General features: G+C 31.4%; 1 protein-coding gene across 2 annotated transcripts; it reads right to left on the reverse strand.

Annotated features, from left to right (window-relative positions):
* Positions 1–1,304: 1,304 nt before the first annotated feature.
* LOC145944948 (frizzled-9-like) lies at positions 1,305–18,354 on the reverse strand. 2 transcript variants are annotated; one of them, XM_083053657.1, is made up of 6 exons: positions 18,215–18,354; positions 5,053–5,272; positions 4,667–4,848; positions 4,278–4,562; positions 3,987–4,191; positions 1,305–3,128 (listed from the first exon to the last, which is right to left on the reverse strand). In XM_083053657.1, the coding sequence occupies exons 2-6, from the start codon at positions 5,258–5,260 to the stop codon at positions 2,563–2,565; spliced, it is 1,446 nt and encodes a 481-aa protein (XP_082909783.1). In that variant the 5' UTR covers positions 5,261–5,272; positions 18,215–18,354; the 3' UTR covers positions 1,305–2,562. The 2 variants fall into 2 exon arrangements, with proteins under 2 accessions (XP_082909783.1, XP_082909782.1); XM_083053656.1 differs by lacking the exon at positions 18,215–18,354 and adding an exon at positions 11,297–11,701.
* Positions 18,355–18,500: the final 146 nt, after the last annotated feature.

An 18,500-nucleotide genomic window follows, 5' to 3' on the forward strand; every position in this document is an offset into this window, starting at 1 on the left:
TCAAATTTTTTGTTTTTTTAAATATCTTTTAAAATACAATGTTTAGAACAACTAGAACAACCTAGAGTAACCTTAAAAAGTTCTTTCGAAAAATGGGGTGCCGGGTCAAAAAATTGATTTTTTCAATTTACCACGAAAATTTTTATGATATAAATTTGATCTTCTGGAACAATTTAGAACAAATTTAGAACAACCTAGAACAACTTTTAGAATTTTAAAATTTCAAAAATGGGATGCTAACTTCATACAATGTTGCTGCAACATTATTACCGCATTATTGCAGCAACGTTCCATATTTATATTTCAACAATGTTGCTGCAATATTGCATTGCAATATGCAAGATTGCAATATTGCTGCAAGGTCCTGTGCCGTATGGGACATTTGAAAAAAAATCATATATCATTATTATTAAGGAGATCCTAAAGCCATCTGTTTTACCGATAAAACGGAATTGAATTCGACCTCTAATCTATTGATTATACAGATTGAAAAATTCTTTTCCACAATTAAAGTATTAATAATAACGAACTGTGAACGCTAAAATTTTATGTAAAAAATCAAAAAAGTTAAAAAATTAGATTTTTCATTCTTTTTTGGCCTTTTTTTTTTTAACTTTTTTTGGTTTTTTACATAAAATTATAGCGTCCGCAGTTTGTTATTATTAGTACTTTAATTGTGAAAAAGGAATTTTCAATTTGTATAGTCATAAATTTATGAGTTTAACCACCAATATTTGTATTGACTATACAGATTGAAAAATCCTTTTCCACAATTAATAATAATTATTAGAAGAAGAATTAATATTATTTTAGAAAATGTTTTAAAAAGCATACTACACAAACCATAGCCATCTTTCCAACATGTCTCTCGCAATATGAATATTACTAATAAACATGACTATAGGTTTGTTCGCGTCGCGTGCCCCAAGCATGTTGGGGCATGCTTGGGGCACGCGATGCGAACAAACCTTATATTAGTCATGCTTGCTATCATAAGACGCGATATGTGTCCTTCTGATAAAAAAGAACCAACTCCTACAAGAAAGTAGTGATTCGAGTGATGGGAACGAAAACTAACGTTTTTAACTTCGCGCTTCATTCAAATTCTCACGCTTCCCACTCCTCTCCTGCATTAGCTGCAAACTTAAATTTCTAGATACATTAATCTTTCATCATAAGTTTTCGAATAAACCATATTTTATTAATAGAGAAAGGGGCCCAAAATGGTCTTAAATATATATCTAAAATCTTTTAGATAGTATATATAATGTTTATTTTAAAAAACATGAAAAATGCTTAAGGTCTTTAAAATAAATTGTTTCTTATTCAAATAAAGTTTCATACAAATTTTTACAATATATACAACATATATAGGTATATATACAAAAGCATAATTATACTTAGCGATTATTTCTCTACACATATTATAATCATTTTTATAGTATAATTCGAAATAAATAAAATGACGATAACAAATTACTGCGTTCTTTAATTATATATATAATCTCTCTTATGAACTATCTTTTTTTATAAACTAATAATTCGGACTGTTTCTTTTGTCATCTCTTAACGATTGGAATTGATAAAACTTACCGAAGACATAAGGAGATAAGAACCCAGTAAACACAAAGTAAAAGTAACATAAATTAATGTTATAATTTCCCACTCAACAATGTAACTGCAATATGACATGCCTTGTACGTAACAGTTACATTGTTGAGTGGGAAATTATAACATTGATGTTATGTTACTGTTACTTTGTGTTTACTGGGAATCAAGATGTATAAACTCTTTTTTTTGTCAATTGATTTGCCGAAGATGGTTTAAAGGAAAAATCGAAACATTCGAAATTTTGATTTTAAAGAAGATTTTAACACAAGTTTGTTGCGCCTATATTCGGCACCTGGCTCTTATTAATTAACCTATTTCCTATCTTAATTTTTATATTGATATAAGATATCAGAACTTTTCGTTTTATCATTAAATATTTACAAGATTCGAACTTTACACTTCTTATATATAACGTTCCCTAGATTTTGTCCAAATTAGATTAAGAGAGATTTTGAAGATCTTTGAAGAACTTGAAAGTTCTTAAGGCTCCTGGTACCTTGCCGACCATGTCGGAATCGTGACATCAGAGGCGAGAAAATACACGCTATTTTTTTTAGATGCCATTTCTAAATAAAAACATATTTGCATAAAATAACACTTAAGATCTCTTTAATACACTTCTAAAAAACGCCGAAAACTATCCTTTTCTCTTTATAATCAATCAACAGCTGTAAAATGTAATATTATGAGGCCCAGTCCTTCTGGTCTTTGCACATGCGCAGTCATTCCGCATGTCAAAGTCTGATATCTCGATCATTTTAGGGTTGTTGATTGACTGTCAAGGGAAAAGAATAGTTTTCGGCGTTTTTTAGAAGTGTATTAAAGAGATCTTAAGTGTTATTTTATGCAAATATGTTTTTATTTAGAAATGGCATCTAAAAAAAAATAGCGTGTGTTTTCTCGCCTCTGACATCACGATTCCAATATGGCCGCGGTGAGCACCCAGGAGCCTTAAGCAACGGTGACGTTTTGCTTAAAGCTATGAAGATGAGATTTCTGCATCCTAATAGGCTTATTGGGTGCGGTGAGGAGTTTGCTCCAGACGCGGCAGGTTTTGCCGGACCATACCCACATGCCGGAGGTGACGCCGATCACGAGAGACAAGAAGAGCCTGAGAAGAGTGATCTCAAGACCGGCGGCCTGATAGATCGGACCTGGAGCGCAGTTTTGAACCGTACGGCAATCCAAGGCGGCAAGCAGCGCCAGTTTCCGCCATCGTGGCTTCACCGAGGCCTCGTGCAGCACGCAGACTAGACCGCCCAGTGCTGGTAACGCATATAACAATGCAAAGATACCTAGCCGCGTCATCAGACGTTCCAGCTTGGTTGCGCTGCGTCCAGCACAACGCACGGCCTTTCGCACGCGAACCAAGGCGCTTCCAGCGATACCACCGAACACGCAGCCCAGCAATAGCAGCATAGCGTGCGGTAGCACCTCCAACCATAATGCCGACTCATCAGAGATCTGGCACAATCCAGTTAATTCATCCGCCACAACGTTGCGCGACAGCAAACTTCCTATATAGAGAAAGATATGTACTCAAATATTTACAGAAAAATTACCACAATATACAGAGTGTCCCCTTTTAATTGCATTTAAGGCTCCTGCATACTCACTGCAGCCATCTTGAATTGATGACGTCAAAAGCGAGAAAATATACCATGAAAATTCTTGCGACTTACGCTAAAATAAAAATGTTTTTCAATAAAATAGGGTTTGTAACCGATAGAACCGACTTGTAAAATATACCGAAAACTCTCCTTTTGTTTGGGTAAGCAATAAATAATATTGTATATGTCGAATTGAATTGAGCCTAATCAAGGACGAAAACCAGCTGTTTGACAGATATCGAAATGAAATAAATATTTGCTTTTACATATTAAATTATAACAAAATAAGAGTCTTCGGTATATTTTAACACTATAACAATTACTTTAAAAATAGAAACACTGCACTAAAATGATAAATGACGCTGTAAGTCGCAAGAATAATTTATGTCATTTTCACGCTTAATAGTTTATAGTTTGCCAAATGTGGCGCTGTCGTACAAATTTTACGGACTTGGCAATCGAGTATGCAGGAGCCTTAAAAGTGACAGTCAATAATATCTCGAAATAAGGGATTTTAGAAAAAAAATATATCGACAAAAGTTGTAGGGTTTTAAGAGGGATATATAATATCGTGACATAGAGTGGAATTTTTAATTTTTCAAGATCATTAGAGGTTAACCTAGTTTTTTTTAATGGAATATATACTTCAATTTCATTATATTCAGAAAAGCCTTCACAAATGTATTGTGCTCAATAAAATAGGTATGTTGTACACAGAAAAAAGTAAAAACTAAAAATTATCTCTGACTATGTAAAAATTCTTACCTCCTGTAAGGAATATCGGAAAAATCCATGCAACCGCGTGAAGATAGGATGAAATATTGTGAAGAGCTTCGCTGCTCCACTCATTCTTGGCACTCAAAAGCCAGCAACCACATAGCACTGCCCACCATGTGTTACTAGCTAATCCCAAATAGTACCTGACCAACCACCAAATAGTACAGGGAGCACTCTTCAAGGCATCGCGGATCTATTCATTGATAAATCGAAATATAAAAAACAATATAACAATAATCAAAATTTATTATACACGTTGAAAGAAATCTATTCACTTACTGGAATATAACTTGGTCCATCAATCTGATTGACGCAGCTGATCTTTTCTGCGCCAACCGCACCCCGAATGATATAAGCCGCTGAAAGGAGATTATAGCAGAGCGCCAGGAAAACTATCGGCCTTTCAGGATAACGAAATCTGGATGGCTCAATCCAGAAAGTTAACAATGTGAAGAGCGTCGACAAGAAACATAACCAGGCCCAACCAGTCATCCAACGCTCAACGAATCTCTTATCTTCTGTGCGATAATATGCATCGGTGCCGCAACGTGGTGCGCAAAAAATCTGAAATACAAGAGCCATAAGAAATTGTAAAAATATATATTTTTTTATTATCTTTACTCTCGTTTATTCATCTATTCATTTAATTACAACGCACTTATCCTAACCATTTCTGCATCAGGTATCTGCACAAAATGAGGTGGACATTGATGTTGTTGCTGTTGTATTCGCGTGGAGGTCTTCAATTGTTCATGCATCGCTGGCCATTGCTGTTGAACAATTGGCAATGTCGGTGAATTGGCAGTGTCGTCTAACGTTTCGTCTGGTGGCTGCACGCACAGTGTGTTTCCTATAATATAATAAAGGTTAGAGTTATAGAGTTAGTTAGAATTAGTTAGAGAGAGAGAGAGAGAGAGAGAGAGACTAATTTTAATAGAGCATGTAGCAGACTAATTTTAATATACATATATATATATATTATATATATATAATATTAAATTTTAATGTATTTTAATTAATGACAACGACGACTCGATGATAAATAGATACTTACCACGATCGAGGAAACGATCGCAATCCAACATGTGTGGCCATGGCAACGTGAGACTAGTTAAAGCCGGTTCGCAGTCTCTTCTTACTGAAAGACAAAGAGACCTGCACGCCGGTATCTGCATAGCCACATGCTCCGAGCAAACTGGGACGAAGACGGCACATAAGAAAAGCCTAAGGTGTCTCGAACAGTTGTAATGGACCAGTGGCATAAAGGCCGTCAGCTGTAAGTAACACGATATCATTAGAACTAGAGATGATGAGAATAGTGTGTATGACATGAAAAGTACAAGTATTTGTTTTGTCGTATATTTTTTCTCTTGAAGCTTGATTACAATTATATAACCTCTGTTTTTATTCAATCGATAATTACTTCATTAATTCCTTAACATGTAAGCCCGATGAGTTGACTCGGATATTAATAGAATTGTGCTCTAATGAATGCTTGAATCTCATGCGACGATAAAATTTAAAAGAACCGCGCGTATTTGTCATTCTCTTCTTTCCACTTATGTTTATGTGGACCACAGTTCCCTAAGATTGGATTATATTAAATGTAATTTTCATTTTTTGGCAACGATCATTAAAACCTTTTTGACGGTTTATCATTCTCTGCGTCCCCTCTGTTTCTGTTAGAATTTTGGTAAACTTCCTTATTTTCCATAACCTTTCGTTACATAATAGCATTTTTACACAATATGCCTTATACTGTTGTATCTATAATATGAAGTTCCTTAATGGCTGAAACCGATTTGGGGAGATTCGGATTTTTTTACATACTTGGTGCATTTTTTTAGAAAGATTTTGCTTAGGCATATATCTTTTTTTCCATTATTGCTTCATCTTAAACACAAAGAACCAAGGCTACGACGGAGACAGAGATGGAGAGGACGAGAAGATAATGCATCCTCCGACGAGGCGGAGAGGAGACTTGATTCTATGAAATATAACGAGCGATGAGCATTGGGGGTAATTATCCCGCCCATTCTTCCCGCCTCGATCCTAATGAATCCTCGCACGTTCATGCGGCCCACCAAAGCTGCTTTCTTCCTCCTTCCTCTACTAGAGTTGACCATACGAACACACAAGCCCGATGTTGTGTTCTTCTCTTCCACGATGCACCCCAAATTATAGCCTCATGAAATTACATGGTAACCTGTAACGCCGAAGCCTTTCATCTCAGGCCCCGTATCGTGCTTCTCTTCTCACCAATCAAGGATTGGACCGGCTAAGAACGGTTCAGAGAAAAGCCTTATCTGGAAATCGCGCTCAATCATTTTTTTCTTTCTTCTTCTCGCATACGAATAGACATATATCGGAAATTGAAATGGCAAAAATATTAGTTGATACATGTTTTTCTAATCTTTATATAGTTGTATTAAAAAAGAATTAAGGAAATAATTAATACTTTTATGCAAATTTATATATGTATATATATATTTTGATTAAGTATAATAATATGTATAAACGTACGCAGAAGAATTCGAACATAAAGGTCTTCGATATTTCAATAAAAATAATTTTTCTGTTTTTATTTTTCCTAATTTATGATAATAAAACTCATCGAAATTATATTATTTGATACTTAATTTGTGTAATTATTTTTTATAATTTTGGATTTCGCCTTATCTCGTGTCTTTAGATGCGAAAGAACAATACTGATTATGAGAGAAAGAGATGTGCGTAGATCGGTTCGTTCATTATTTTTCATTCTTTTTCGGGAATGACCAGAAAAAGACGGAGTAGAGGAAACAATAACGTATATCCCATTTATATAGTCCCTTCAAAGAATTTTTAAAGCGGCCTGACTGTGTGTGGACAATTCGCAGATAGAAGAAGAAAGAAAGAAAGAACAGACGGATGACTTAACTTATTTCTATTTCTTTTCTTTTTTCTTTTTTTTCTCGCTTTTGTCTTTACACAGTACGATTGTTCTGCCTTGATCCGAGTTAGCGAGACTTTTTATAAAACTTTATGAATAATAATAAAATTTTCTACATTTTAAATAAAATATATCTGAGCATTGGAAAATAAGAAAACGGAAATGTATTGAGATAGAAAGTACAAACAAAATAGCTCTTATAATAATTATATTAATTATACATATAAATATATAAGTATAAATTATATAATTATATATATAATTATATAAATTATATTAATTATATAAATAATTATATTATTAATCATATAATAATCTTATAATATTTGATATATTGTCACGTTATTTAACAGAATTTACATTAATTATTTTATTGTTAAGGTATTTATACACACACACACACACACACACACAGTACGTTCACAAAAAAATTCTCAAATTGACGCAATGAAGAATAAATTCTACAGATAAATAAAATTTTATTACTCAATTCTCTACATATATATATTCGCCGCGCACTCAAAAGAATGTTCGTAAAATCGCTGAAAGGCCTTGAAAAACTCCTGCCGGGAATTCACATTTTTAATGCTTCATCATAGCGCGTTAAATCGTCTTTAAAAAAATCTTTATAGTTAGTTCCTTTCATCACCAATTTTATTTTGAGAAACAAAAAAAGTCGGCAGGTGCCAAATCTAGCGAACCCCTACAGTGAATGGATGATGACGGTCACATTTTTTTGGCAAAAAATTAGGAAACGACTTTCTTTAAATCGCTTAAAACCACAGCAACACTATTGTACGACTATTTCTTCTCTATTGCTGCACTGGTGAACTAAGCGAAACAAGTATATGTATTTTGTTTCACTCTAATTTACTGCATTAATGTTCACCAGTGCAGCAATATAAAGAAGAAACCCTAAGACAATCAAATCGTACGCTTTTCGCATCATTTATTGATGTTTTCATCGCAGTTTTTCTACTTTTAAGAGAAAATTTAATTGCAGTTCGTTATTGCTCCATCCTTGAAATCGTGACAATGCACAAAAACATACAATCTTCTTAATTCGTATTACCCATAAAAACTATTGCACCTAAGAAAATTATAGGAGACTCAGAAAGATTAGTACTATCTAATTCATCTAATATTAATTTTTAAAAAATGCCATTAGTACGTCTTAAAAAATCAATCTCTCTAGTATGTATATACTAGTATAATATGGGTAATCGAATTTGCTATTAGAAATTTAGAATCGATTAATGGAAATTTTATACTTTGACTTAAAGTGTAAATTATATTTCTCGAACCTCTTAAGCTTTCATTCATAACTCTAATATATGTGCTCTGTTTGTTATCACATTATTAAGATAACATATCAGTTAATAAATGGTTCACTATACGTTATTAAAAGGAAGAAAAGATCGATGATTATATTTTTATTTAAAGAAAATTATGTTTAAGAAAAGAAATCCGACAAAAAGCGATTTTCTAACAAATTGCTCATCTTTCTATGCGTATTTTAATTTAATGTTGTCATTAACTTACATCTAATGGAGGGATCACTTTTCTTTTATCATAGGTATATATGTTAGGTCTGTTCTTTTCAGCTGAACTAGCTGTACTAGTTCAGAATTTATCTTTTTCCTTCCAATGTGGAGTAAAAAAGATAAATTCTGAACTAGTGCAGCTAGTTCAGCTGAAAAAAAATAGACCTTTTATAGGGAGTAGTGCAAGTAATACTTGTGTGCTTTAAATTATGTGACGCTATTTTTAATTTCTAAAATATACGACTTTGAAATAATATAAAAAAAATAAAATTATAAAATATTTAATTTTTGATCCGCCACATATTGGATTCGCTATTTTAAATTTTATAAATCTGATTCCACATTTATTAACAGTGATTCAAGAAATCTTTACATACTCATTTTTGTGAAAAAAATCAGTCATTTATTGTTGACTTTATTGAACCTTTGAAGATTCTGTATTGGTATAAGGAAAAGCGAAAAATGTTTATAATTTTATGAATAATTTTTTTCTGATATACACTCTTTAGTTTCGATCTTTCATATTTTTTACGTAAACTACAAGTCTTAAGTTTCATTTTGAGTTGTCGTAGCTATTTGTATCCTTAAAAGTTATACCTTGCAGAAAGATGTAAAAAATGTCTGTTTTCGCATTTTTAGATTAGGATAATATCTCGAAAATCTGACGTGATGCTCAATTTTTACGAGAAGATTCGTAATCAGTGCTAAAATATCTACAAGAAAACACGTAGAGAATTTCCGAATCTTTTTATTGTGTGTCGACCAGTGTTATTATCGAGTTTATTTTTAGAGAATATTAGAGAGTTTATATTAGAAATATTATTTCTATTTAGTAAATCTTTCTTTTATTTTTATTTGCATACGTTTATTTATATAATGTATAGTTGCATATAATATATTTGTACTAAAAGTTTTACTAATTTAAAATTAAGAATTTCACAATTTTCTCCTCGATTTATCATCATTATTCCCGACTTCTCGAAAGACCTCATCCAACAAAAAGTACATATCAAATCCGCATCCGCCAATGCTCCCATATAGGCACGCACTCGCTTCCATGTACGCCATACTGGGGAACGTAGCTGTTATAAAAATACGCAGTTTGCTCGTCAGAGCTATCTCGCTTCGAGCGGCTTCAAAGGAAGCCGCCTTAATGTTATTACGATAATAAAACTGCGAACGAGCAAAAGTAAATCCCCTCTTCCCCTTCAGCTATAAATACCTTTCTTTCCCTCGTGTATGAATGTATATATGAATGTATATGTGTATTATAATACATGCGCATGCATTAGAGCGAACGAGCAATTTTTTTCATGAACGAAAAATCCATTGAATCAATTCATCAATAAAATATATTGATATATTTGATAAAAACGTATATTAATAAAAATGCACACATATATATAAACAGTTGTTATTACAGCGTTTCTATAAACGCACATATGTTTAATTTTATCAACAGTACAGAGTAACTGCATCAATATATTAAATATATATAATTGAATGGATAATTTATATTTATATTATAAATTATCTAAAACAGAAAATCAAACTAATATATAATATACTAATAAAACTAATATACACTACTAAAAAAACTTTTCATAGCTTAAAAATTGGCTACTAAAAAAAAATAGGGAACATTTTTACTTTTTACTCTAAAAATTGGGCTGTTTTTAAATCGCTGAAAAACGGGAAAAATCATCGTTGACAAAAAATTAAAAAAGCATTTTGAAGTTTAAAGTTTCAACTTTAACGCGCTATCGGTAATTTAAAAAAAATTTTTATCTTCTAAAAAAATGTTTGTCAAGTGTAATTCTAATCAGAGTAGATGTTTCTTATAGATTTTCGGCTATAAAAACTGCCGCTATCCAAATTGCTCCATCAGGTTTTATAGTTAGTTTGCATTTTAAGATGAGAAATTAGCGATTTATAGGAAAAAAATGTATAATAAATCACTAACCGTCACTAACAAACAATAATAAAAATAGGTTTGTTTAATTTACACATTGATTCCTTATTAGCAAAGAATATAAAATTGTCTCACAAATAGCAAAATGTTTGTATGTTAAGAATATAGTGAATAGAATAGCATATATTTCATATTTGACAAGATTAGTGAAAAAGAATAGTCGGATTTCAATGTTTATTACGTTTATTAGGTACGTTCTTTTTTTTAATAAAATATAGTAATTTTGAAAAACATACAATTTTAAAATGACAAACTAACTTTAGTTGTTTTCTTTTCATTACTAATATGAATTTTTTTGCTTCACTACTCAATATATTATCAAAATATTTTGTAGTCTTTCCTATATATAAAGTATAAAAAAATTCGATTTATGTAAAAAAAATTAAATTTATTCATTTAAATTTATTTATTTAAATTTATTTAAAAAATCCACATTCTTGCAGATACATTGTTAGATATACATATATGCAGAAAAAGTAAAATAATAAAAAATCTATGTGCACATACGCATATATGGACTTCTCATTATGTTTTTGACTTATCATGTTTTTAAATTTTTATCATTTTTTTTCTATTGTTAATCTTGAGAGAAAGAGAAAGAGAGATTTCATGTTATAAAAAAATAAGTAATTTTTTATTTTTATTTAATATAATTTCGATAAATAAATTAATCTTTACAAAATAGGTAGCAATTTTTTATATCGATAAGTTATCCGCGTCTATTTATCGTGTTTTTATGGTATGATTAAAAAAAAATATTTTCTACCCCTTTTAATCCATTCTATAGGAGAGAAAAAATAGCTAAAATAGTATTTTAACAATCAAAATTATATGTAATATATATATATACCCCTCGTTCTGCTTGGCGCTGATCCTCATGGTCCATAAAATTCGGCATCGCCGTCAAATTATAACGTAGTCCCCGACAAAAAGATACGCTGAGCTTTTCGCATTTTGGCTCGGTTCTAGCATGTCCGTGATTGATGCTCCATCCTTGGCCCAGACCCAATACCGCCGATAGGATGAGCATCGCCACGAGCAATACCATTTTTAATGTTGATGACATTCACATCTTATTCCGCACAAAATATATGTATAAATAATAATAATGTACTCATACACACACACATATATATTATATATATAAAATTTGTCCGCGGAATTTCGTACTATCAACGCTCACAGTAATAAGGACTCACATTCCCGCGAAGCACAAAAACATCATCAACCCACCACATCTACTCACATCAATGGTCGGCAGCCGACTGACGGGTACTGGTGGGAGTGGTGGGATGGGTCAGACGATTCCGCGCATGTCCGGTCGCGTTCTCCTGCACCTTCCACTTTTTGCCGTCACTGCGGGCCCTATTATCTCGAGGCCCAACTGCCGAGGATTATAGGACCGATCCCGCAAGCATAATTAGGAACAAAGAAAGCGCCGGATGCTAGATTACTTTGACGATAAATTTTTGCCGTTTTCTTAGAAATGCGAATAAAAACTATTTTAATGTTTTCTTTTATTAATTTTATGTATACATACATATACATACATACAATTAAAAAATTAGACCGACAAATTTTGATGGAAAATAGAAGACATAAAAATAAACTCATTCAAAAAAAAATTCATTTTTTATTAATACTATTTTTCTTTACGACATTTAGTTTAATATTACATATGGTATGAAATAAAAGAGTTTGTGACTTAAACAATAAACAAAAATAACATATAAGTGAAAAAATTACATTGTATTTTAATCTTGAACAAAACACGGATCAAATACATAAAAGTGATTCACTCTTTTTACAGTAAATGCTCAAAAATTTCTCCATTAATTTCAATGTAAAGGTGACAAACTCATCTCATACTCATATGTAGTATTAAAACTAAATGTCGTAGAGAAAATTAGTATTAATAAAAAATCTTTATTTTGAAGTCTTTTTCCCTTCAAAGTTATTTGTCGGTCTAATTTTTTAACACCCTCTCTGTGTGTGTGTGTGTGTGTGTCGGGTGTTCAAAATAAAGCGTTACAAATTTTTATTTCTAAAAATATTGTTTCTAGAGAAAAATGTTTCAAATAAAAGTTATAGTATTTCAAAGGGAACATAAGTTGATGTTATAGAAATGTTTGTAGGAGATGGTTTTCAAAGTCATTTTAAGGTCAACTTGATTTTTTAAAAATGGAATTACCCTAAATCTTTTATGTAAATAGATTCCTTGTAACATTCTGCACAAATTATAAAGGTAAAATAGTCAAAAATCGAACGGTTCACGAGATATTTTACATCTTAATCTGACATATTTTGATATAAAATACTAAATATCTCGTAAAATATTTTTTCGATAATCTTATCTTAATACTTTTATGTATAGAATAATTAGACGAATCAATTGGAATATAAAGAAAATACATACTTGTTTTTAAGAAAAAATATGTAGCTGCATGTTGCAAATTGTATATTTTTTCTTAAAAACAAGTATGTATTTTCTTTATATCAATTGATTCGTCTAATTATTCTATATACATATATAAATTAAATAAATTTTTGAGATCTTTATTTTCAATCAGTTCTAGAGCATCCAACAAATAAGACAAATATTTTATGGAATATGGAGCAAAATAGAAACGAAATTTATTGATAATAACAGCGAGAATAGCGAGCCCCCGAGAACACGATGCAAGAAAGAGGAATAAGAAGAAGGGAAAATTTAAGGTAAGATGAGGTGGCCTTTCAGATGATCATTTTAAGCCGTGAAGGGAAGATTTGATTTGCTTGGCGGGTCCGTTTGTCTTATCCCTGTGGTTCCCACACCATCACATAATCTGCGGCGCTCAACTTCTTAGAGATCTTGCAGTAGCTTATTTCAATTCACACATCGTTATCTTTCTTCAAGATGGAAACACAACACAATATATAAAAATGATAGACACAAAATAAGACAGCAATAATAAAAAGATAAATAATTTTATTTGTACATGTCTTATTATAAAAAATTTTTCTTTTATTCTAAACTTCAATTTTATGCTGCTATACATACATATAGATATACAATACATATGTATATAATATTACAAATAACATTTTCTTTATAACTTTTTTTGTGAAAACTAATTAATTTTATATCTACATTATTTAGATATAACTATTATTACATTTTTGCTCTCTTTTATATTTTTAAAAGATTGTATATATTAGGTATATTTGCAGTATTTTTCACATTCTGTTCTAACTTTATAAATGTATTTGTGAGTTGAGCATCGTGAAGTTTGCCACGTGTGACGAATCGATGACGAGCGAGACCGAGCGAGATCGATAGAAACCGAACACTTTTTACACTTGAATTTATCTCATCCCACGACGTAACGGTCTGCATTTCGATCTACGCCAATAAATATTTTGGTTTATAACAAAAATAGTCTAAAATTTCAAAAGTTTGAATTATAGAGAATATATGAATTACATAAGATTAATTTTAATCAATTAAGTTATTTCTATAATCCTTCTAAATAAAAAAATTTGTAGTTTTAAGTTATTCCATTTGCGAAAACTATATTTTTTCAATTACGATAATTCTAGAGATTTCTAGGATCGTAAACTTCAAATTTTAATACAAATACATACATATATACATATACATATATATACATGGTCTGTCACAAAAATAATTGAAACTAAATATGTAGCGTGTAATGTGGCAGCGTTGAAAAATCCTAATTAAAATATTAAATAAAGATATGCGATTAAGTTTTGCGTTAAATTATAAAAGAACGCCACGAATTGTTATGAAAAGTTATGTAAATTAGTTTCTTCATCTATAATGATAGAAGTTCAAAGTTTTCGGATTAAAAAGATCGATATCGAAGCAACAATCGAGTCGTTGTGGACTTTTTCTATACATAAAAGCATCTGTTTCGATAAGTGCAGCATTGAAGTCTGTATATGTATTAGAAAGTATAGATCGCATTAGTTTTTATCGTTCCTTTTACGTTGGAATCTACAGCCGTGTTTATTTTTCCTCGTGTTGGAGCAAAACCGACGCTATCTATATATGTGAGGTAAAATCGGATACAAAAAATATCGGATTAAAAAATTAAATAAGAAAAAAAGCAAAAAGACAGTTCATCTTTAGAAGAAAAAAAAGATGTAGCATTCTGCATCTTTTGCAATGATTTGTACTCAACATCAACTGAAAGCTAGATACAGTGCTAGAATCTTACAGCAATGTAAAACAAGAAATTTGTTTTTGTTCGTAATTTTCATAGAATATATTTTTGTATTGTATTTTGATTTAAATAAATCAAGATTTCGTAATTGCACGGTGTTTTACATGCTTTCAAATGGGTATCTAATTTTAATTACCCTATACTATAGCAAGGCAAAACCGAGTATTTTGATTGCTCCAAAAAATCTTGTTATTTTTGGTAAGCAAATATTTTTTTTCAGCAACTAATCTCATTTTCTTATAATTTAAGGTCCACTCTTTACTTTTTTAAAAATATAGTTTTATTAGTTAAGGCTCCTGGCTCTTTGCCGACCATGTCGAAATCGTGACATCAGAGGCGAGAAAACACACGCTAAAATTTCTTAGATGCCATTTCAAAATAAAAAAATATTTCGATGAAACAGCACTTCAGATGGCTTTAGCACACTCTTAAAAAACCCCGAAAACTATCCTTTCCCCTTTATAATCAATCAACAGCTCCCATACAGCACCGAAAGGTTGCAGATATATTGCAGAATAGTTTCATTGAAACTTTGCAATATTGCAAATTGGTTGCGAAATATTACTGCACCATTGCTGCAAGATTGCGGCAACGGATAGATGTCCGCTTTTTGTTATATTGCAATGTAACGTTACAGCAACATTGCAATGTAATATATTTTGAAGAATGCAACGTTACTGCAACCATCCAGTAATGTTACTTGTTTATTTATTTTGCTAGCAAAAATTCCGCTTTTGTAAATTTTTTTAAATATAAATTTATTTAGGTATAAATAAATATACAAACAATAAGAAATCATATTCTATCTACCAAAAGATTGTTTACAATTAGACTTTAACATTATAATTCCCTGTATTGGAATTGTATCAGAAAAATTAAACTTAATAAGAAATATTTATGACATCTTGATAGCCGCTTTCTGCAAGCTATATATAATTCTCATGACTAAAACTTAAATACGAGATAGATAGCGCATCGCGCGGCGCATAGCGGTAAATAAAAGAACTAACGACTATTTAATGCTATTGTATAAATTTTGGCATAAAAAAAAACTCTTTAGCTTAGTAATAACATTTTCTTAATTATATTTTAGAATTTAATAAACATTTTAATAAAAATTTGAATTGTATATAAATTAAAAATATATAGAATATCTATCATACATCCACTATAAATGTCTAATGGACATCTATGATGGATTTATTTACTGTGAAGATAATATGGATTTCTATTAGAGATCTATTCGACATCCACCATGGAGATAGATGTCATATGGAGCTATGGAGATTATATGGACGTCCAATGGTTCGATAACTTGCGTTCAGCAGAATAATTAATATATTAACTTGCAGTCTTATTCATCGATGATGATGCGTTAGATCCATAGACATAGAAATATAGATATATATATATATATAATTTATAAATAAATATATTTTATATATTTAAAAATAAATTATTTTATAATAAATATATAATATATATATATATATATATATATATATATATATATATATTATGTATAAAAATATATTTCCTATATATCTATGGTTGGATCTAAGATTCGTCATAACTAAACAAATATAAATAAACAAATTTAGCGACTATAAATAAAAATTGAATATATATATATATATATATATTGCTTTTGTAATGTTCTGGAATATTGCTGTAACATTCTCATGAAATATTACAATTGTATGTTTCTGCCCAGACAGCACAGTGACGTTTTAAAAACGTATTAAAAATGTACATATTGGACGTTTTGTACATATTTATAACATCCATATTAGAGCCTTCGACATCTTTAGGACATTTTAGAAATGTCCAGTGTTACTTTTCTGGACAATCGAAACATGTCCATTTTAAGGATTAAACCATAGACGTATGAATATATCTGGACGGAGCTTTCTGGCGCGGGGGGTGAAGATTTTAGGGGAGGAGGAGGCCGCCATATTGTCTGGCGACATTAGTGCTGCTCCATAGGTATAGAACAGTGTCATTGAATTATTTTATTGTGCGAAATTAATTTATTACACGAAAATATTAAAAAATGCCGCTTTGTGTTGCAATCGGCTGTTACAATAAAAGTTATCGCAAAGCTAATGATAAAAATCTAGTCTTTCTTTCCCCGAATCCAATAACACAATTCTTTTTCATCAACCAACTGAGATGCAGTGATATATTTTTGTTATTTATATGAAGAACCGTAATTCTCATGATTCAGATTTTTTTAAACGAATTAAGAACACTTTTAGCTATAAAGTGGTCTCGTGGTATTACATATATATGATCAATATTGTTATAATAAAGTTGATTTTAATGTTTATGAGTGTAATTCATATATATATATATATATATATATATATATATGTATAAAATATATTTAGGTATAAAGTTATTTTCAATAATTTTTCAAAAATTTTAATAAATTATATTTTATATAATTATGACTTTATAGCTTAAAATGTTTTAATACGTTTCAAAAAAGCCAAAATATGAGGATTATGGTTCTCCATACAAACAATAAAAATATATCATATTTTGCATCATTTATATTAAAAGATATAAACTTTTAATATAAACAGAAAATTATTTTCAATTGCGCACAATTGTTGAATTAATGTTCTATTCTATAAAAGTCTGTTCTCATGCAATAGAAGTAGAAATAAAATATCATGATATGTCACATTTCAAAGAGAGCGCCAAAATGTCGCCAAAGAAGATGGCCGATCCCCCGCCGCGCCAGTCTCGGTCCCCTCGCCCTAAAACTAACTTTACGCTCCGTCCAGATATATTCATACGTCCATGGATTAAACGAACTAAAATTGGACCTGCTTCGAACATTGAACGTATATTTTAAGGTACATTTTCATGCTGACGCTCGACACTGGATTCGAGCGTCAAATCTGGTCACGTGACTACATTTGACGCTCTATCTGTGGAGGAGGCAATAGCGTCAAACAGCCAGCGCCCATGCTTGTTTGAGCGTTTGCGGAGTCTAACGTGTATCCGTCCCAGTGGGAGAGGCTCACTTGCGCACAGTACAATTGCACACGTTGCAATTGCACACCGTGCTATTAGACACATAAAGTTGCGCACAGTTCTTTTGCCCACAGTTCTTTTGCGCACAGTTCTTTTATCCACTGTTCTTTTGCGCACCGTGCTGGTAGGCACCCCTACCGGCGGGGAGGGTGCGGGAAGGGGGGTCGAAGGCCCCCCTTGCCCCTCCCCCCCGCGCGCGCGCGCGTGTGTGTGTGTGTGAATAGAGCATGTGTCGCGCATTTTCGTGTCCAATTGCACAGTGTGCAAACGAACGGTGCGCAAAAGAACTGTGGGCAAAAGAACTGTGCGCAACTTTATGTCTAATAGCACGGTGTGCAATTGCAACGTGTGCAATTGTACTGTGCGCAAATGAAGGCTTCTCGTATTTCATTGTATTATTTTATCGACTTGTTTTTCAATTAGCGCATTTTTGATAGTATGAAACAAACAATATAATATTCTGTAATAAAAAATTACTTTCATTATACATTACATACCTAGCATGGGGTAAAAGTAGTGATTCTCGTCAATGTAAAACTAAGGCTCCCAGGTAGCAAAATTAGTCACTTTGACGTCATTTTGACGTAATTTGATGTTAAAATGACGTCAAAATGACTTATTTTGCTACCTGGGCTCTGTAAGAGCAGATATAATCGTCCGCCATTTTTCTTCCAACCGTATGTAAAAGTTAGGTTCTCGCATATATAGGACACGTACGTCAACACGCCTTTCGGTCTCGCGATTAACCTAAAAATTTAACTTATGTGAAACTCAAAATAAGTA

The sequence above is a fragment of the Prenolepis imparis genome, unplaced genomic scaffold (assembly GCF_030444845.1).
Source record: "Prenolepis imparis isolate NDT839.2.m4 unplaced genomic scaffold, iyPreImpa1.0 SCAF_14, whole genome shotgun sequence".
Classification (NCBI taxonomy): domain Eukaryota; kingdom Metazoa; phylum Arthropoda; class Insecta; order Hymenoptera; family Formicidae; genus Prenolepis; species Prenolepis imparis.